The sequence below is a fragment of the Amphiura filiformis genome, chromosome 4, assembly GCF_039555335.1.
Source record: "Amphiura filiformis chromosome 4, Afil_fr2py, whole genome shotgun sequence".
Taxonomy (NCBI): Eukaryota; Metazoa; Echinodermata; class Ophiuroidea; order Amphilepidida; family Amphiuridae; genus Amphiura; species Amphiura filiformis.
The window spans coordinates 66,543,948-66,566,384 of NC_092631.1; the positions used below are offsets into that span (position 1 = coordinate 66,543,948).

Consider the following 22,437-nt stretch of genomic DNA (forward strand, 5'->3'; position numbering starts at 1 on the left):
TTCTCGCTTGGATAACAACAATGCACTTCTTTATGGATTACCAGCAAACCAACTCTATCGCCTTCAGAAAATTCAAAACACTGCCGTCAATTCTTACTTTCACCAGAAAATATTGCCATATCACGCCAATCCTAAAGGAACTGCATTGGCTTCCTGTCACACAAAGAATTGTTTTTAAACTTATGTTGATTGTATATAAATGTATTAATGATATTGCTCCGTCATATTTATCTGAACTCCTTTCACATTATGTTCCCAACCGTGACGCTTCGATCTGGAAACATGCAACTTCTACAAGAAAGAAAATCCAACCGCACATGGGGTGACAGATCATTTGCAATCGCAGCTCCACGTCTATGGAATGAACTGCCTATTTATATTAGAACTGCTAAAAATGTTACTGTGTTTAAAAAGTTGTTAAAAACTCATCTTATGTCAGAGACATTCTCTAATTCTTAAGTTATGTTTCTTAATTTAGTTCCAGTTTTCTTTGTCTTGTTTGTTTTTGTTTTTTGTTTTAGTGCCTTGAGCGCTCTTAATTGAGTGGATATGTGCCTTGTCGCTATTATTATTATTATTATTAGTACAAGAAACAAGACTTGACACAAAGCATAATAAAGCAACAGATTCACGTTCTAGTGTTGTTTACTTCATATTCTTTTTCATGTTCAGAGAATACAAAACTATATATTGGATTTTAATTGTATTGGATTACTACAGATATTGTGCAATTATGACGAAGGTGCATATTTTGCTAGTTGCGGTATTTGCGTAAAAGCACTGACGTCATGGGAGCTTTGACATCCTACACACACCATGAAGTTCTTAGCAAACCTCTTCACAGTTAGTAACTTTTTTCATACCAAATAAAATGAAAATATTTCATAAAATATAATAAAGGCTAAAAGCTTACTTTACAGTATCAAAAGTACAAAAGATTTTCACAAATAATGATGAAACAGAAAAAGAGTTCAGATGCAAAAAGCAACGTGTTAATTAATGCTTGCTGACAACCTTTACTTAAAGCATATATCATCATGATCGCCGCATACTGACAAATCACATATAACTAGAAACGGGTCCTTATGAATTACAGGTTAAATACCACTAATTTTGGGCAATATTTGAAAAAAAGAGGGACTACTTTCTCGTACACATCTGAAAAAGATACTTTGAAATCACTGAAGCATACCAAGCTATTATAGTCTGTATACCTTTCTTGAGTCAGTAATTTTATGTTTTATAATCATTATTTTAATTCATCTGGTGGACATCAATTTTTCGACTCTATTGATGTGTTTTTCTCAGGTCCCAAAAAAGAAGGAAGCACTGTAATCTGTAAATGTGTGGGGTTTAAACACATCTGGTTGAAAACAAGGAAAGTCTCAGGTCATTGTATGTTGAAATTTTGGTCATTTGGTGTCTCAACCATCTACTTTTAATTGATAATAATATCTTTTTCCTGTGAGAGTTCCAAGTATGAGAAAATCATGTTTGAAATTACATATTTTTCCATTGAAAACTTGTGTAATAGAGAATTGGTGGTATTTAAACTATAATGACACTGCCGTTTTAATTTCTGCACTTGGTGAATCACACTTTTGTAGTTTACTAGTTTGTAGTATGAATAGTATTCACCAGTTTGTTGAAATCACATTAATCTGAATACATGATAAAATATCTATTAAAGAATTCTAATAGGGGACTGTCTGGACACATCACAGCTACATAAATAAATGTAATGAAGACCCCTTACACCATATCAACAGCTAACTCCCCAAATGATTCAGACAAAGGCTATCTTAGCTGGCAACTTAGGAAACAGACAGATCAATGATATCTTATAAACAAACTATAGTGGGAATTCCAATTGAATGAACGCAGCTTTCAACAGTTGTACTCGATCCAACCGTGATCATATATCGCGTATTTCAAACTACAACGCGAACGCATAACCTTAGATACAATGCTAACCAATCACGAGTGTGTTGCCATGGTTAGATTCACTTCAGCGTTACTCACGCACAGTCACACACGCTGGCGTACATCGCGCAGTGTACGCAAAAAATCGTCACGCTATTGAATGCTGCGTTCATTCAATTGGAATTCCCACTATAGTTTCATTATAGGGGAGGAAGTCAAAGGTTTGTAAAAAGGAAGGGTAAAGTGTCAATACAAAAAAGTAATTGTCAACATTTCATGATTATGTTTTAGGCAGGGAGCGAGGGGGGGGCAGCCTTCTAACAAAACTAGAGGTCATTGATCTTTTTGGTTTGTACGAGTATTGCAATGGTTTGCATAGAACTGCATCATCAGTGAAATCGCATTGAACCCAGAACACGGCTATATTTGTGTACACAAGTGTGACCAAAGTCACCAAACATATGTGAAAAGGGTGTTTTGGTGAATGTGAATTTTTCATTCAATCTATCTTTATTCTGGTAAGCTCTTTCAATGCATAAGTACTGATCTCCCAAGAGGTCCATGTTTTAAAGGGTTATATTATGGTTCAAACTTGTATAGGGGATCAAATGTGGCTCCATATCTTTGTTTAGGGTTGTTTAAGCAAAGAGACCCAAAACTTGCTTAGGGAGGGTACTTTGAAATCAAGTTGACCATGCATGTGTACACTATTATGGTTCAGTACCAAATTCCCATCTATATAATCCCCAATGTTATTAAAATGTTTCGACTATAACACAAACATATTTATAATGGAAAGCAAAATTAAACTTCTACACTACTTAAATTTGGCCATTTGGTACACTCACTGGAGCGCTTTCACTGGTGAGTGCACCAAATTTGAGTAGCGTGATAGTTTAGTTTTGCTTTCTATTTACGTTTACCGCTACGTATGAATATACATCATTATATGTGTAAAATGTTTTACAAAAATTATGTGATGCTGGGATGCGCAGTGTTTATGAAAGTATATGCATCACATAAGATTGATTAATTTTCCAGCAACAAGGTTTCAAGTGGTACAGTGGGACTGAAAAAAATATCAAGCATTTAAAGTGTCAGAGCCACTGCTAATGAAACCTTGGTAACTTTTTCGATACATTGAACAGTGGCCTGAATTGACTTTCTGAAGAAGTGTGCGATTTTGGGCTATAATATAAAGACCCAAACGGGTTGAAAATAAATAAAAGTGCAGGAAATTTGGAGTAACAGAAAGTAGGACATCAGGCCTGGTTGGAAACTTGTTATGGATTCACATCAGACCTATAGTGAAAGCCTCTCTTGTTGGGTCATTTTCCTTCGAGATGAATGCCTTTCTATTGCTTATAACATTTTTATAGAATATTTTGCTATAAAATGTTGTTATTTCTTTGTTGTCTATTAATTGGGTTACAACTACTTTCATTACTTGTTGCTCCAGAACTAAGTCAAATGAATGTAATTGCACAGAATGTTGATGCTTAGCATACATGCATTGATTTATCTCATTTCTGGAATAGTCCTTCAAGAATGACTCTCGGCTTGAGAAGTTTAAAACTACAATGTATACTAGTATTGAGCATGTTGACCTTCGGCCTCGTTGTTCGGCTTCGCCAAGCCCCCCTCGGCCTCGCTACTCGGCCTTCGGCCTCGTTGTTCGGCTTCGCCGAGCCCCCCCCCCCCACATAGCCGTGGGTCATTCTTGAAGGACTATTCTGGAACAACAAACAATGCAGTTTTTAACCTATTATTATTTCATCTGGGATATATCAATTCTATGCTTCACCATTAGTTGATGTCAATTGACTTGAGAAAACAAGAGGTTGGCAGTCTAATGTCCGTAAATTCACCATGACACACGCCTGGGTGTCTATAAACTTGGGTATCGTCACTAGCAGTACTTGTTGTTCTGAATCACCTGAAAAAAGACAAGGAGAAAACAATGAATATCTTAAGTAAATCTTTCATGCACAACTCTCACCTTGAAGAAACTACCAATGTTAAGATGTCTTTGTGAGACAAGTTCTACTTGAATTTGATTTTGAGGGATAAGTGCAAGAAGGTCCTATCTGCAATAGCTGCCAGGTGTCATTATATTTAGATGTGTACACAATAGAATGCAAGAAATTGTCAAATGTCTATATGGCAGCTTTTGCAGATAGGGCCTTCTGGCACTAATCCCTCATTATTTCATTTCATTTTGGAGGCCAAAGTAAAATAACACCAGAAAGTCTACTTTTTTAATAATTAAATTCAATTAAAATGAATTTGAAATCGTAAGTCATCAATTGTATTACACTTTTCCCACCGTTAAACTAACACAACTTGCTAGAACCCTAATACAAACATACCAATATACAAGATAATGTTATTCATCTGGTTGTGCTGCATACATGTAAGTATGTACTGTATTTGCACTGCCTTCTATAGCACATGTTTTTCCAACGGTACATCTAGTATTTCTTACCAGGCAGGAAATACTAGTATTTTCCAGGTGGCGGGTGACATGATAGAGAGAGACGGCAAAACTGTTCAGCCGTATGGCACTTTCCATACAATCGGAACACGGAAGTAAATCTAGTCTGAATTTCGCAGCTGCCGTGATCACTGGTACGCGCCGTTCAATTTACACAGAGTGATCGGAGCCTAACCAACACAGCGAATTTCGGCACTCTCACCCATTAATAATCAAATTTTACTGTATTTAATTCATTTGAAGGTTTGTTTTGTAGGGTTCATTATCGAACCCCAACGGTTTTAGCTTGTATTAATATTATTTACTAACATAGGCCTACTTGTTTGTGATATTTTAAGCGTTTTAAAATTTTAAAATAATCCCATTCTATTACAGGGCTGACAAAGGAAATTTACTGAATTTAGAGAATGCATTGCGCTCACCACCTGGTATTTTCTGGTAAATTGCTAACCTGACATTATGACTTTATGTTGAGATAAGTTTTACATACCTTTCCATAACCTGCTCTGAAACTTGGGTTGGTTTCCAGCAAAGTAGATGGTTGGACAATCTGATATTATCAGTGGATCTTTGTCATAGTATGGGTAACATGCTGTAATTGATGAGATACAAAACAGAATGATTACATGTTACATGACAATGGAGAATATTAAAAAGGAACATTATAAAATACATGAAAGACGGGCTATTTCTTGGAAGTTATTAAACTTATGAATATGTTAGGCTATTCCAGTTGAAATCCATACATCCCCTATGGAAGACATAACCATGGCACACATGGAGTGTTAACTTCAAATGGTATTAACTGAATGGGCGAGTCCATTTGCAATCTACACCCCCTGTGTGGAAGATTAAGGTCATATCTTCCATAGCGGGTGTTATTATTTCAACTGGGATAGCCCATTTACTCTGAACATTTTGATACCGTACTTGCCACCTAATCAGGGATGTAGCTACAGTGGGCGGTGGTGAGCGGCAGTTTTGGAGCCCACCACTCAGCTGCAATTTTAGCACTGGAGCCCACCACTCAGAGGCCAAAATTGCACAATTTTATTGGATCAGTCAAGAATTCGGTCCATTTTGTCAAAAAATGCCACATATGCAAGATTTTCATTAAATGCAGCCCACCACTAAAACTATCCTAGCTACAACCCTGCACCTAATATGCAGATTTTGGGGTTCTCTGTGTTTTTTAAATATCCCTTGTTTTTGTTTCTCCCCATTCAGTGCTGCATAATTGGACAAATTCATGGATTTATTTCTCAAAATTGAAATGATACTAATTTTAAATGAGTCTTGAGGTACTGAAACTACATACATGGTACAAAAACAACTTTGGTGTTATTTTAAGCTGATTTAATACAATCTTTTTACTGCTACATTAAAAAATCCTGGTTTTATGGTAACAGGTTACATTATTACATATATGTATTTTGTTTCTTGAACCATAAAGTATTTTGTTTCTTGGACCATAAAGTATTTTCACATCATATGATATGAAATAAAAGATATCTCGGCTAACATTACTTACACAGTGTATCTGGTGCAGTGGGTGCCAGGTGACCTGCTTTCAATGTTGTCTCCAAGATCTCCATATGGTCTTCAAATGATGTGAAATGGAAGATGTCTGTCACATTCTGACCTGATGTACCTAGTATCCTGAGAAAAAAGAAAATTAAAAAAATGTGATGCAGACCATCATACATGACTTCTTACCATCGCTCTAAATAAGAGCAGGAGACATTTTTTCACAGAAATTGTCTCCTGGTTGAAGAACCAGGACAACCTCCACAAAATTAAAGTTCAATTTTTAGCTAATTCCATGACTATAATACATTAAAATATGAATAATATCTGTAAATTATCAATTGCTCTCAAGACATGCATTTAAAAGCCTGTCTTAGTGAATTCATAGACAAAGAACTGGTCCAATTTCAACTACCCTTACCTGATTCCATCAATACTGGCTTCATATGGATTGGTGACAGAATGCATTGTGGGATAGATAGTAGCTTGAGGAAACATACACTTATGTAATGGTTGCTGAGGAAGACAGCTGTGACCTGGGTCATATTCACCAGGCATCACATCAACAGGGACTGAACTCTGAGGGGGAGGTATAAATTGCAGACATTTACAATAATGCAACTACAATAACTATTTAACAAAAGGACAACATACATTATGTACATGTGTTGACACCCTGTCAGTTTTTTAGAACAAAAGTAGCTAAAATTTCTACAACAATTGATCTTGTCAAAAAAATTCCCCTAGCCCATGTGGTACAGAACTGCGTTTTCCTACACCGTGTCACAACTTTGCACTTACCAATAACAGCCACATGTCTGAGAAAGCTGAAAATGTCTGATGATATTTTATTTAAAGATTTCAATAATAATTGAAAGTTAGGTTGGTGACCAATTGACAACCAATTGGCAACCTCACCTCATCCACCCACATAACCACATTATTTTTGATTTTAGCATAATATGAAGAAAGCTTGTATTTTAGTCATAACCCCAGTAAAATTGTAACTTCAGATATAGGTTTCCCTTTAGATGGTATAGATATTTACCAAAAATGTGTGGCCTCATCCCCCATGGCAGTACTGTTGTATGGGCCATTGTGATATACAGTTATTTGCTTCTAATAATATCCAAACCGTTTCTAACTTTAAAATTGGAATCAGATATTTCGGTGATAGCCCTCCACGTCAGGTAGAATACACCATATTAGAGCACCCACATTTGACTTAAAAATACAGTACATAACTTGATAAGCCTCTGCATGAATAATACTTACAGCAAGCTGAACCAGGATGTCATCTAACCCTCTCACTGCGTCCACTGTACTCGCTTTGGTTTTTCTTGTTAAGTACTTGGCCTGTAAAATCATTGAAATCAACATTAATATTGTTCAAATACCAACATGTATATTACTATATTATGAGATGCCTTACACATAATAGAATAAAAGCAGCAATGAAGCAGTTCTTTGCATAACATATGTGACCATCCACCACAAATGAGCCCAGAAGTCGGAAATTGTGATTTTGAGCTACAGTATCCAAAAATGTCATATTTTAAGAAAAATATGATTTTCACAGATTTGAAATATTTCATACTTCTTTTACACAGCTGCAAAGTTACATGGCTATACAAAAACAAACAAATACTTAAAATTATACATTTTATGGAGCTGGTTTCAAAAGAAATAATAGAATTATGATAACTTTAAGTGCAGTTTTCTCAGTGTTGCACTCTGTTGTAAGGCACATTTTGGAGATTTCAACATAACTTCATTTCAGGATATCATACAAAGTTGGTTATTATTTTGAAGCTTCAAGTATGATCTTTCCAAATCTGTAAATATCTCAATTTGATGAAGGGCTGACTTCTGGGCTCATTTGTGGTGGACTGTCACATATGAGGTTTGTATAACAAATGAGGTTTGTATTACGCTATGTACAAACCCAAACCCTCAAAGACATAACAATTTCATGAATTAAAAAAGAATAGTTTTAGAACTCAAACTTACAGTGTTAAGTATATCCTTCTGTTGTGTTTCTGCGCTTAGACTATTGCCAGCCACAATTACCCGTATAACCTTAGAGAATTTCTCTTGTTCTTCTGCAGTCCCCAACTGGCCTGTGATTAAGTCTACTAGTAGTTGGAGGTTCATTAGATGGTGCCCATCTTCTCCTATGCCTAGTCCAGACATCAGGACAATGTATCTGAAATAGAGGAATGGAGCCACAATGCACCGTGAACCATCATTCTAAACTACCATTTATGACTAAAACAACCATTTTCTCCAAGATAATTTTATTTCCATCATGTTTGTTACCGCCATGAGAAATATTAGAACTGTAGTGGGCTAGATTCTATTTTACTTCACCCTGAATGATTTTGGAATTCAACTGTTTTAATTATTCCATAGTAACACAGTCTCCTTTCCTGACACAAGAGATTAAGATAAAAACCACAGAGCAATCCATGAAAGACATCTTATTAGTGCATATTTGTAATGTACAGCAGGGTCTCCCAGTCAGTCCAAAACACCGTCAGTCCAAATTTTTAGGGTTAGGGTTAGGTTTAGGGTTAGGAACTCTAAAAATTCGAACTGACAGTGGTTCGGACTTCGGACTGATGGTGTTTCAGACTGACGGGATGTACCCTGTACAGCAAGCACAAAGACACAAGAGCACATTACTTCAAGCACACTGTGACACATTTGTAATGTACAGCAGGGTCTCCCAGTCAGTCCGAAACATCGTCAGTCCAAACCACCGTCAGTCCGAACCACCGTCAGTCCAAACTTTTAGGGTTAGGGTTAGCTTTAGGGTTAGGAACATTAAAACAAAAATTCGAACTGACAGTGGTTGGACTTCGGACTGATGGTGTTTCGGACTGACGGGATGTACCCTGTACAGCAAGCACAAAGACACAAGAGCACTTTACTTCAAGCACACTGTGACACATTTGTAATGTACAGCAGGGTCTCCCAGTCAGTCCGAAACATCGTCAGTCCAAACCACCGTCAGTCCGAACCACCGTCAGTCCAAACCACCGTCAGTCCGAACCACCGTCAGTCCAAATTTTTAGGGTTAGGGTTAGCTTTAGGGTTAGGAACATTAAAACAAAAATTCGAACTGACAGTGGTTCGGACTTTGGATTGACAGTGTTTCGGACTAACGGGATGTACCCTGTACAGCAAGCACAAAGACACAAGAGTACTTAACATCAAGCACACTGTGACACATTTGTAATGTACAGCAGGGTCTCCCAGTCAGTCCAAAACACCGTCAGTCTGAACCACTGTCAGTCCGAACCACCTTCAGTCCGAACCACCGTCAGTCCGAACCACCGTCAGTCCGAACCACCGTCAGTCCGAACCACCGTCAGTCCGAACCACCGTCAGTCCAAATTTTTAGGGTTAGGTTTAGGGTTAGGGTAAGGAACTCTAAAAAAATTCTAAAAATTCGAACTGACAGTGGTTCGGACTTTGGATTGACAGTATTTCGGACTAACGGGATGTACCCTGTACAGAAAGCACAAAGACACACGAGTACTTTACGTCAAGCACACTGTGACACATACATACCTGTCTTCTTCAAGTGGCGCTGCTGGTGCCTGTGTTGGTAAATATGTCAAGCAGTAATCATCCACTTCAAATTTACCATCATCCCTTTCTTGACCATACACAGCTATCACCACACCTGTATAACATGGACAGAAAAATAAACCTGCATTTCCCATTTCTATTTCTGAAGAGCAATAATATTTGAAACAAATAATTAAATTGGTATGGCCTTATACATGTACAATGTATACCAGTACCAGTAGTTGCGTCTCTTTGTTAGACATAATTGCACAAAGATTTGACTTTTTTCAAGAGTCATACTGAGTCAGATACATACCTGTAATTGATTTGTGTACATCAATGTCCCCAACCAATACAATCCTCTGTAAATCATCTTCTAGTATAAGTTCATCAGAGTCGGATACATACTTCCTTCTTGGTGGCTGAGGGACCAAGTTGAGCTGCAGATGAAAAATTTAGTAAAGTGGTAAATTTGAGCACAATATGTCATAAAAAGCATCTAGACCCTAAAGTCGCACAAGTGCATTATTGTTGTGGTTCTAAGAGTGTATGGAAGCATGTTACACGTCATACAATGCATAAATGGAGGACAAAATGCAATTGTTGCATTTCAAGATCAACAGAGTAAAAGTTGCATTTGGAGAGAACTACCTTATAATGCAATCACCATGCAGTGCAGTATCTTGGTAAGGTATACCTGTTTTGGTGTATGGTAATGAACGCTAGTACACATTGATGGCTTCCCTCTACCGTTTAAAACACCCAATGGATGTGACATAGCTATCTACTACGTATATTGCTACAAACATTAACAAGGACTTAATCAAATTTAGTACTGAAAGACAATTGTACTTACATCTTTGCTGATTTCCTTGAGTATATTTGGCTTAAGTTCCATTCTTTTAAACAGAGTCCCTATAACACAGCACTTCTCCCCAGATGTCATTTCAAACAGTTTCTTTAGGTTCACTTTGTTACCTGGATTAAATTAGAACAACAATCAATAGCTTATTATAAATGTCTTTATCACATACCAACAGGTTCCCCCTTTTTAAATATGTGACCAGCTCCAACAAAACTCGGAACAAGTCGCCAAGCATGTTTTTGAGTTATAGGCCTTTAAAGATGGTATTCCCATAAAAAAAATCAAATTTTGGAATTCTTAATTTCATGGTATTTGACCTTGGGACTGAGTGGACTTTCAAATCCTTGAAAGTACTTCTTGAAAAGTATTGATGCTATGTATATAATTTTGGTATCATTTTGAAGTTTATTGTCCTGTGCTTACATCTTTATTCAAATCATGAAATGTAAAAAATGTGACTTGTTCCTGGTTTTGTCGGAATGGGTCACATATATTAGGGATCTAGGGAAGCAGGCATTGAGTTTTGCAAAGTGACAGGTGTGCTGTAAATCGCACGCCTGGATAACCCGAGGTGTGCTCTTAGGTGTGCTGCAAATCGCACACCTAAATAAATCAAGGTGTGCTTTTTTCAAAACTGGTGTATGACTATGATTTCATTTTCAGTTAAAACTTAGCAATATTGTGACTACATGTACTTTTTTTAATTGGCCACGGTTAAGCTCTGGGGTAATGAACGGTGCATTCTGCAAAGATGTCTTTTAGCTGTAAATTTGCTTTGGTGATAACTTTGCTTGTATCATTCGTGGTTAATTGAAAAAAATACAATAACAAGAAAAAATTATTTTACAAGTTGGAAGGGCAAAGTTGTATATTGTGTTCATATCACAATCTACCGTAATTTTTTAATTTTGTTTTTTTACATTTTTATATTCCCCCTGGATTTAGAATGTCCCTGGACCTTGGACTAATTGCTAGTGTCATTTGTAATTAATTTAATAAAAAATACAAAAAAATTACAAAAGATTTAAAAAAATTATAAATTCTTGTTTAAAATAGGCAAATTCAGTAACTTATGTTCACATAATAATCTATGAATGATTTTCAAATGCATTTGTTTTGTATGCTTCTTTACATCATAAATAGGTTGCAATGTGAACATCAATTATAAATTTGCCTATTTTGAACATGAATTAATAATTTTTTTAAATCTTTTTGTAATTTTTTTTTTTTTTTCTAAAAATTTTTTCAGGGACATTCTTAAGTTCCAGGGACATTCTAAATCCAAAAAAGAAAAAAAAAAAAAAAAAAAAAATTTTTTTTTTTTTTTAGGCGTCATGAAAAATCGCACCCTCGGCGCATTTTCAGGCGTGCGGCGCGTGCGAATCGCACTCGCACGCCTTAAAACTCAATGCCTGGGGAAGAGACAAACAACAAACTATGGTTCTTATTTCCCCATGACTTTGCATGTATTTGGGTGTTACATCAACAATTAGGGTAAATATTTCTGAAATATTTTTCATTAAACATGCACAATGAATTTTGTTCATCTACATGTAGGTACTATTGAAATATGGCATATTCAAGCGTAAAAATTGAGGGAATACCATATCATTTATCTTGTGTGCCAGCTTTATTTGTTTCAATATCAGGTCATGCTCCTCTAGCCAACAGACCTGGCTTACACTGTGATACTTAAGGGGGTACTACACCCCTAGCCAATTTTGTGCCTATTTTTGCATTTTTCTCAAAAATTATAGCATATTGGTGACAAGTAAGATATGTATATTATAGGGGCAAGGACTACAACTACTGTACTGAAAATTCAGCAACTCAAAGCAAGTAGTTATTGATTTATTGATCAAATATTGGTTCTCCCTCATTTTTGACTGTAACTCTACAACTGTTGTCTGTGCTGAAATAAAATTTCCAGTGCAGTAGTTGTAGTCCTTGCCCCTATAATATACATATCTTACTTGTCCCCAATGTGCTATAATTTTTGAGAAAAATGCAAAAATAGGCACATAATTGGGCAGGGGTGTAGTACCCACTTAAGGCAAGTGTAAAACCAAGGCCCTTTACAATTGATTCTTAGTTTCCTGTTTCCCGCCCGCATCCAAAATAGAGAATTGCAAAATATTTAATTATTTTATTTATATTGTGGATTTTCTCTTTTAAAGTAACTTTTAATGACTTCCATTTACTACTTTCTGACTTTGATCATATCAACTATAATGATGAATAAACAAAGAACATAACTGTACCATTACTTATGTATAAAATCAAACATAGTTGTAAAATAATTAAATGCATGTTCCTAGTCGAAACGGATTGATGTAGGTTGCGACAACTTGTTTTTTTAAAAGTAAAGAAAATAATAGATAATTAATAATTAAGAGTCACCGCATCCCTTGTTTTCAACCATGAAACAGGAAACTAAGAATCAATTGTGAACGGCCTAATGAAAATAATGTCCAACATTAGTAAGGAATTTTGTTTCATACTCCAGACCTTAGTCAAAATCAGAATGAAATGTACCATTAATGATCAAATTCCACACTCACCCCATTTTTTCTTTGCAGCATCTCTGAGAAGAGGGAACATAACCTTCAATCTTTCGGAATAAAGATGTGCATACTGACGTTGGAAGTTGCGCTCTTTCAGCAGAAACCTGGAGGAGAGATTCTCATACTTTGATGCAGGGCGTTGGAACAATACACCATCCTCTTCCATTCTAAATTAAAATGAACAAAAAATACAGAGCAATTGTGACACAATCTGATCCAATCAGAGTACATTTTAGGGAAAATTAAAAGGAGCAAAAATTACTAGAACATTCACATTGACATAAAAAGTTCATAACTTTGCAATCAAATATATCATTTTGACTTAACCTTGTTATTTGCATGCGTTTAGGAACTGTTTCTACCTCGATCTAATTCCTAAAAACAATTATCAATCTGCATGGCCGTAATTGGCGTAAACTTTACTGTGCCTGCGGATAATGAAAGGTCGCATGTCATAAGTTGGGTACAATTTCCATTACATGGTCAAAAATGACAAAAAATGTATTTTTTTATATGTTGTATATATTGAAAACCTCTAACAATTACCACCACTTTTAACCTTAGCACATGCTTAATTTTTGAGATAATGCTTAATTACTAATTAATTAATACACAGGCGTCTATGTAAATCTCAATTTTCAAATGCATTTTTCTCAAATCGGACCTCAATTACAAAAATGACTGTAAAATTTTATGCAAGAATGTCATCAGATTTGGAGGATATATTCTCAATACATTAATGCTTGAAATGAACTATTTAAAATAATTGTACGTATGTTAATTATGTTGTGGAGATCAATGACCTTTTTACGAGTAATTAGCGAGATGGTTATTCTATTTGAGGAAATGAATATCAAGAAGAGGAATGTACATTAGCATATTGCTAAAAATACTGAAATTCAACTATGGTTTCATTAAAAATGAAAAAAATGGAACATATAACCCTTTAAGGTGGTACTACACCCCTTGATACATTTGTGAGTATTTTTGCATTTTTCTCAAAAAATAATATCACACTGGCAGGGTCTTAGCTAGAAATTGAGGGTTGCCCGTCATTTGAATAAAATTGCCTGTCCTAATTTGACCTTTAAAACATTTACCAGACATCTATAGCCCATTGGGGGTTCAAAGAGTTCAAATATGTGCTGATATGGCCTTGTTCTACAAATTGGGTCTACTAAAAGGGCAATTAGCTTCTCAAAACATACAATTTATAATATAGCATCTGTCAGAGGCATTAATTTTGCCCGTCCCAGGAGCAAACTGGCCGTCTGAAATGACGGCCAGACGGGTGGCTAGCTAAGACCCTGCACACTGGTAACAAAAGTTATGTATATTATAGGGGTAAGGAATCCAGTTACTACACTGGAATTTCAGTGACTCAAGACAAGCGGTACGTTATTTATTATAAGAAAAGAGGTACCGCTAGAATGTACCTCATTTCTTAACATATAATGAACCCCTTGTCTTGAATCACTGAAATTTCAGTGAAGTAATTGGATTCCGTGCCCCTATATAATATAGGCCTACATATAACTTTTGTTACCAGTGTGGAGTTACTTATTTGAGAAAAATGCAAAATTAGTCACAAAATTTATCAGGGGGTGTAGTACACCTTAAGTAGTCAGTAATTGTTTTAGTTGTACAAATTCAGAGCTGTCAATACATCATACCCTCACTAGATTTAAAAAAGTAACCAGTAGTTTTGACATGCTGACATGTGAATGTTCACATATGCCCTATTGCACACTCCCACATCCGCCTGCTCCACATCCGCCTGCTCCTCCACCCCTGGCATTTTTCATTTCAACTGATGTGATTTTTTTACTGAATGATGTATAATTATATGCTTCAGGAGACTGAAAGAGTATGAAATTAGGCTTAAAATGAGGTATCAGTCACTGCTGTAGGATATAGGGTTACGGAATTTTCAGAAAAGTGTAATCCCTCCACCCTTTTTGCATACCCAACTTATAACATGCGACCAAAATTCTAAAATGGCGACCGTCGAACAAGAATCAAGATCGCCATCTTATTTTTGGCTGACGATTACATGTACGTTCATGAAGTTAACTCAGGTAAGACCGTAAGAATGATCGCATACTGGTATACCTAATTAGTAATTTTAAAGAAAGGATAGAAACGATAGCTGTATATATAACAATTGTGCGAAATATACATGCATGCATACATGTGCATGTACATACATGTACAGGCCTGTGTTAGACATGATCACATTTTGAACATGTGAGGGCGGGCTTCATTAAGCTTACTTATGATCCAAGATCCTGTCTTAACTGTGTAATCCAATAGGAAAATGAAGAAAATTTTGATTTTGACCCTCAAAACTCCAACCTGCATGATTTTTAGAAAATCTGCATTTGAATAATATTTGATACTATCAAGTAATGAAAGCCACATTTCATGAAACATTTGCGAAAGTTTTGTAAAATGGCCCTTCGTGGAAAAATTTAGCCATAAAATACATACACACGTTGGTGCGCATGCGTCGACGGTAGTTGCTTTTTTGCAGACCTGGAGGTCGGGGGATTTTTATCCATCAGAATCCCTAGTTTATGTTTTCCATCCACCATAAACTCTCTCCAGATATTGCTCTTTGACATCTACTGAGCGATATAGTGTGGTTTGTTGGTTGCTTTAAGACTTTATTTTCCTCAAATTTTGTGTTGAAGTTTAGTATTTCGCCGACCCAGTAGCGGCCATTTTGACATCAAGGTACAATCTACACACTGTGCAGTCACTCTGTCAACGAGGGGTTCCTTCGTCTAACTGAACCCAATTGCGTAGTTATGGCTGGCTAGACCAGTAGTGCCTTGGACCGCGGGACGGTAGTTGTGAGATACTCTACCGGTGGGGTTAGGTTGTCCCTCTCATATGCCTTGTTTTGAGCATTTTCATGCTCATGTTTACATGCCTCTTCATGTTGTCGAATGCATGAATGTATGGCCCTGTATTGTTTACATTGCATCTTCATTATGCATACCCGTATATATTGATTGTATTTTGCTTATTTATTGATAATTGCTTTGTATATATATAGTCTTGAGCGTGCGCACGCCAATTGTGTTAGTGCTAGCTTAAAATATTATAGCAAATTTGTGGATTTTGAATTATTATGATCCACATTGGCATTTGCTTGCTTGTTATCTCATGTATATATTTGTTTGCTGTATTTATATAATATATGTAAACATCGCCAACAGCATTGTCATTATTGTTCTTTGATATTTATGTAATTTTGTACCATACTTCATTGCTGTGCGTATGTCGACGCACACAAAATTTATGCGATCAAAATCTTGCGCTAGTGCTCCATTGATTGTAAGTTGGATTGTATGAATTTTGATATTATCCTACCTGTCATTTGCCAGACAGGCTTACATGTTTTGCATTGTATACTGTATTATTTTGTTATATATACATCGCCAACGGCGTTGTCATTGCCATTTAAATATATATGTTTGTATCATATTTATATTTGCTCAATTGCGTGCTACATGTAATTGCATATTTCTAGTGACACTGATTGCTAGTTGAACTACATTGTATACTGTATTATCATACATGTATGCATTGCCATCGGCGTTGTCATAGTGCCATATATTTTTGTATCATATTTATATTGCTCAATTGCGTGCTAATTGCATATTTCTTGTGACATTCATTGCATTTCATATTTGCAAGCGCTCTTATTGTACGATAATTGCACGCGCGCATGATTGATTTGCCTTGCCTTATTTGGGCTCTTGTGTTACTATCTATGCATACCATTGTATATTATATATTGTGTATTTATTATTTTAAAAATATTTTGTGCTCGAAGCCGAGGGTAAAGCTTGTCAGGTACACCACGCTTGCGCCAAATTTTGGTTGACTTTGTAGTGTCATCACTACACGTTCTAGTCCTGCTTTAAAAGATTGCGTGAGCGTAGTTATCCCCGACGCTAGTTTTCATCAGCCTAAATCTCTTATGCTGCTGTGAAAACTCCCCGCTCGCATCATGAGACTTGACATTGTTCTCGTCTCTTTATTATTCGTTGTTGGATCTGGCTTACAGATCCACCAAACCTGGATGGAACATATGCCTGATACTCTTCAGTATCAACCCTCAATGTCAAATGAGATCAGTTTAGTTAGTCAGAATTATTTTGACCACTTCCGGCCCTATTGGGGAGTCCTAAGCAACACAGGACCCCAATCTTTGAGGATACGAGTTGTAATCGGCCGTGGAAGATCACCTTGTGTTATATTTCCATACTGATGCTCGTGACGTGCAGGTGACTTACATCCCAATCCAGGTCCCTACACACCAAAATTCCCATGTATGATCTGCAGCAAAGCGGTTAAATGGAAGCAGCGTGCGCTAGGGTGCGACGGGTGCATGGAATGGTGGCATTCGGATTGCCTGAACATGGACCTGTCAGTTTATGAAGCACTTGCCAATTGCAGCGTCTCCTGGATTTGTATTAAGTGTGGACTGCCAAACTTTACTGACTCATTCTTTAGTACATCTAATGTCACCGTGTCCAACTCATATTCAATTTTGTCAACCGATTCTGATTTAGAAACCAACACTAGCCACGCTAGTTGTAATAGCTCTGGGCCAAAAAGCCCTCCTCTGGCGGCATCCTCGCCTAGAGCGACCAGTGGTGTTCATATTAATCGTACTACTCCTGGCAATAATAACAGGCCAGCTAAGCGTAGTAACCTGAAAGTGTTAGTCATCAACTTTCAAGGTATCACGGGCAAGATTTCTGAATTGGCTTGTTGCATAGACACCAATAACCCTGATGTCATCATAGGGACAGAAACCCATGTGGATTGCTCCATTAATAGTAGTGAATTGTTCCCACCACAGTACCAAATAGTCAGAAAAGACAGTGACTTTGGTTCTGCTGTTAGAGGGGGAGTTCTGATTGCAGTTAAGAACGACCTCATCGCCACTCACAGAATTGATCTCGATTCAAACTGTGAAGTTGTCTGGATTTCTATCTCAGTCCAAGGGATGAAACAGATCATTGTTGGTGCTTTTTATCGATCGCACCAATTTGGTAACACCACTGAGTATTTGGACCAACTTAGGGATTCGCTCAGCAAGATCAAAAGATCTAATCGTAGCCATATCTGGCTTGCTGGCGATTTTAATCTTCCCGGAGTCGACTGGGATTCTCAGAGTGTCACCCCTAATTCCCAGTATGTTGGACTTTCCAAACACATGCTTGAGATTGCTGCAGACTTTGGCCTTGAGCAAATGGTCACTAAACCTACTCGAGGCAAAAACATCCTTGACCTATTTTTCACCAACAATCCAACCCTGGTTGAAAGGTTTTCACTTATCCCAGGGTTGAGTGATCATGACGGTATCCCCATGATCATAGTCAGCTCTAAGCCCAAGGTGATCAAAACCAAGCCTAGAAAGGTCTTTTTATATCAGAAAGCTGACGTCAGTGCTATCAGAAATGATCTCAAGCAGTTTAGTGATACTCTGACTTCTAGTGATCCATCATCGTGCTCTGTGAGTGACCTATGGGCTGATTTTGAGAAGGCGGTCAAGAATTCCATGGATTCCCACATTCCGACTCGCATGGTCAGCAAGCGCAATCTGACCCCTTGGATAGGGAGGAATAAATGAGACAGCTGAAAAAGAAACAGCGTGCGTTTAACCATAAACAGAAAGTTGGGGACCAGGAATTTCTTGATCGCTTCCATGATTTGCGCAAGGCCACTCAGAAAGCTACGAGGAAGGCTCACAGAGAGTTTATCAACTCTGTTTGTCTAGATTCCAGCAAAAAGTTCTGGTCCTTCATGAAGAATTTGAAGACCGACTCTGTTGGCATATCTACCCTGAGATCAAACTCAGGTGTTCTGGAATCTGACAACCATGACAAGGCTAACATTCTCAATGACCAATTCAAATCTGTTTTTACCAATGAAGATGACACATTACCAACATTAGGACCTAGTAATTATCCCACAATACCAGACATTCAAATTTCACGAGAGGGCATCATTAAACTCTTACAGAACATCAAGATTCACAAAGCCCCAGGGCCTGATGGTATTCCTGCCTATATACTCAAGGTTGCAGCTGAGGAGATAGCCCCGGCATTATGTTTGATTTTTGAAAGATCCTTAGAGTCTGGCGAACTACCGTCTGATTGGCTTAGTGCCAATATTAGCCCGATTTTCAAGAAAGGAGACCGAACAGCTGCCTCGAACTATAGGCCCGTCTCTCTCACAGCCATATGTTGCAAGGTCTTAGAACATGTCATCCATTCACACATCATGCATCATTTTGATAAACATTCTGTTCTCACCACAAAACAACATGGCTTCAGACGCAACCACTCATGCGAATCACAACTTTTATTAACAACTCATGACCTGGCCCTTTCACTAAATAACAGACAACAAACTGATCTTGTAATTATGGATTTTAGCAAGGCATTTGATACGGTACCACACAATCGCCTTCTCCTTAAATTACAACACTATGGCATTCGCAATAACATTCATACATGGATAGCAAACTTCCTTAAGCACCGTAAGCAGAGGGTCGTTGTCGGGGTGAACACTGCTTGGACAGATGTGTTATCTGGCGTTCCCCAGGGCACGGTGCTAGGACCTTTGCTATTCCTCATATATATCAATGACTTGCCACAAAACATACAGTCTGAAGTCCGGCTCTTTGCCGATGATTGTGTTATCTATAGGCAAATATCTCACACTCATGACCATGTTCAACTCCAGGATGACTTAAACACACTTGTCAAATGGCAGAATGATTGGCAATTACATTTCAACATCCAAAAATGTTTCGTCATGAGGATCACCCATGCACGTTCCACTAAAATGTTTGATTACAAACTAGGAGACAGCATTTTAGAAGAGACAAAATGCCATCCCTGTAGGAGTTGAGATTTCCAACAATCTTTCATGGTCAAATCACATCAACCGCAACACATCATCTGCAAACAGACAATTAGGATTTGTTAGAAGGAACTTATACTCTTGCACCAAACAAATCAAACAAAATGCCTACATGTCACTTGTACGTCCCCACATTGAATATATTATGCCAGTTCAGTGTGGGACCCCCACCAAAAGGACCTAAGTAACAAAATTGAGATGGTGCAGCGTCACAAGAGCGCGCTTTGTTATGAATGACCACAAAAGAACTAGTAGTGTCACTAACATGCTGAAGGAGCTGGATTGGTGTTCTCTTAAAGATCGTAGAACAGCCAATAGGTTAACCTCCACAAGGCTAGAGAGGGTCTCCTGCCCCTACTGGTCGACGACCTCCTTCTGCCGGTCCAACGTCCTTCTAGGCACTCCCATCAGAACTCATATGAAATTATAACAGCAAATAAGGACTGCTACAAGTACTCGTTCTGGCCAAGGACAGTACAAGACTGGAACAAACTACCCTCCCTACCACATCACCACGATACAACTACAAGACTCAAAAGAATTCAAGAATCAAGCAACCAACCACCTAAAGCAACTACAATAAATAGCATTCCGCATGTGCACAACCATTTCCTGTTCGTCTGGCTTCACCTGAAGCGTTGAGCAGTATTGCTACAGATACAGATACACATGTTATGACATAGGAAGCCATTGATAATGCTGTGACACACAATTTGGCCTTCCCGGGCCTTGGGACATTCAGGCGAGCATACTTTTCCTCATAACATTGCCAATTATAGGCCTACATGTATGTACATGATTGACCCCTAGGCCTCATTTTTTAAGTTAAATGATTCTCTTTTTAATGAAAGCAATTTTAGATGCATTTATTAATTTTCAAAATTTTATGAACATGCCTACCTGCATGACCTGTGATGTGTGTATATAAAAAAAAATAATAAAGTCTAATATTAGGCTAATGAAAGTTGATCCCCAGTTTCCCGTTACATAGTTTTTCATGACTGGGTAGGTGACTGTTTCATTATTCATTATTCATTATTTTCAAACTTTCATTATCAGTGCAAAGTTAATTACGGAATGCTATGTTTTGAGGCCCAAATAAAATAATAAAGTATAGGGGCCTAGTAGGCCTAATGACCATGCTTCACTCAAATATTTTACCAACTTAGTCTTCAAAACAAATTTTAATTAAGCACATCTTCTTTGGAATCTTCAAATTAACCTATAGGTTGTGCAACATATGAAAGCACCAGAAGTCCATGATAGTCTTTGGAGAACCACTTTTCCATATAAATACAATGTGTCTGTGTGTTCTATTGCACACTACTTTTTACAAACCAAACTTACTCTCCACTAGCACATCTTTGGAAGCAATATTTATACGGAAATTAGTTTGTCTACTTGCACATAAAACAACCATGCAAGAAATTGACAAATAAATCATTTTATTTATAAGTTTATTTTATTAAATACATATATTTGTAAGATAAGCAGAATAAATTTGACTTCAAATTTTATTTATTTTATTTATTTTGAAGTTGTCTATATATAGCGCGCTACATAGTGCACGGTAGAAATGCTTTCATATTTGTTCATACGCTGGTTCCCGCGAATTTGGCTGCCTCTCTTTGTGTTCGGTCTATCCATTTAGTGGTAGGAGAAACTTAGATGCAGGGAATTGCTAGTCTCCAGTAAATGCGCTCTACGATATCGCCATTTTACCCGTAGTTTAACCCAGCGCTTGCAAAGACTATTCGGGCCGGTCAGGGTCGGCGTAAAAGTGTGCTTAAAATACGTGTCGGACGTGAAAGATGACATTAAAACTATCCTTTTTTCTTAAAAACTTGAAAATGTGAAATAATGAAATAATGGAAAATAATGAAATATTTGATCGGCATTTTTTTCTGACCGGAGTCGGGTACATGGGAAACTGGGAGTCAACTTTCATTAGCCTTAATGTAAAATTATGTGGACAATAGAAAATCCATGCTAAAAATAAGTTGCGTCGTATAGGTTTAATAGCAGTACATTTAATTTGTAAAATATTATAACAGCATCAGCAGCATGCATGCATGATAGTGAACAAAATGCCATGCACATGATGCATATCTGACAGGTGAATCATGATGATTTATTTTAGGTAAGCTTAAAACTTTTGTTTAGATCTAGGCTAATTCGTTTACCTCACAATACTTGAAAGGTATTCTTACGCTGAGGAGACTCTCTAGGTAACAATCTACACACAATATACTGCCGTTACAGTTCTGGTTACGCTCACGCATTAACAATTTACAGTAAAAGAATTCGAATTTCACATTCACGTTTCGCGGTTTCGCGCAACTTGGTAAATAATGACCTTTGACCTAATTATGGATTTCCGCGATGACGTCATTTTTTTCCAGTGTTTTATCTGGTAGAAATTTTCCAAATCAAATATAATTTCACTAGTGTTTACTTTTAATGTAAAGTACAGCAATGCATTATTTTGTAAGTAAGATTTGGACCGTAACATGTTGATATAGAATTTTAAAAGATGG

General features: G+C 37.1%; 2 protein-coding genes across 3 annotated transcripts; one reads left to right on the top strand and one right to left on the bottom strand.

Moving 5' to 3' along the window:
* Window positions 1-639: 639 nt before the first annotated feature.
* LOC140151237 (DNA polymerase delta subunit 2-like) lies at window positions 640-22,252 on the bottom strand. 2 transcript variants are annotated; one of them, XM_072173505.1, is made up of 11 exons: window positions 22,084-22,252; window positions 12,947-13,116; window positions 10,377-10,498; window positions 9,837-9,960; window positions 9,521-9,635; window positions 7,955-8,150; window positions 7,220-7,300; window positions 6,366-6,523; window positions 5,949-6,076; window positions 4,908-5,009; window positions 640-3,859 (listed from the first exon to the last, which is right to left on the bottom strand). In XM_072173505.1, the coding sequence occupies exons 2-11, from the start codon at window positions 13,113-13,115 to the stop codon at window positions 3,717-3,719; spliced, it is 1,338 nt and encodes a 445-aa protein (XP_072029606.1). In that variant the 5' UTR covers window position 13,116; window positions 22,084-22,252; the 3' UTR covers window positions 640-3,716. The 2 variants fall into 2 exon arrangements, with proteins under 2 accessions (XP_072029606.1, XP_072029607.1); XM_072173506.1 differs by having other exon boundaries at window positions 22,111-22,251.
* Window positions 17,382-18,602, top strand: LOC140150332 (uncharacterized). Its single transcript, XM_072172340.1, has one exon. It carries the CDS (start codon window positions 17,382-17,384, stop codon window positions 18,600-18,602), a length of 1,221 nt encoding a protein of 406 aa, XP_072028441.1.
* Window positions 22,253-22,437: the final 185 nt, after the last annotated feature.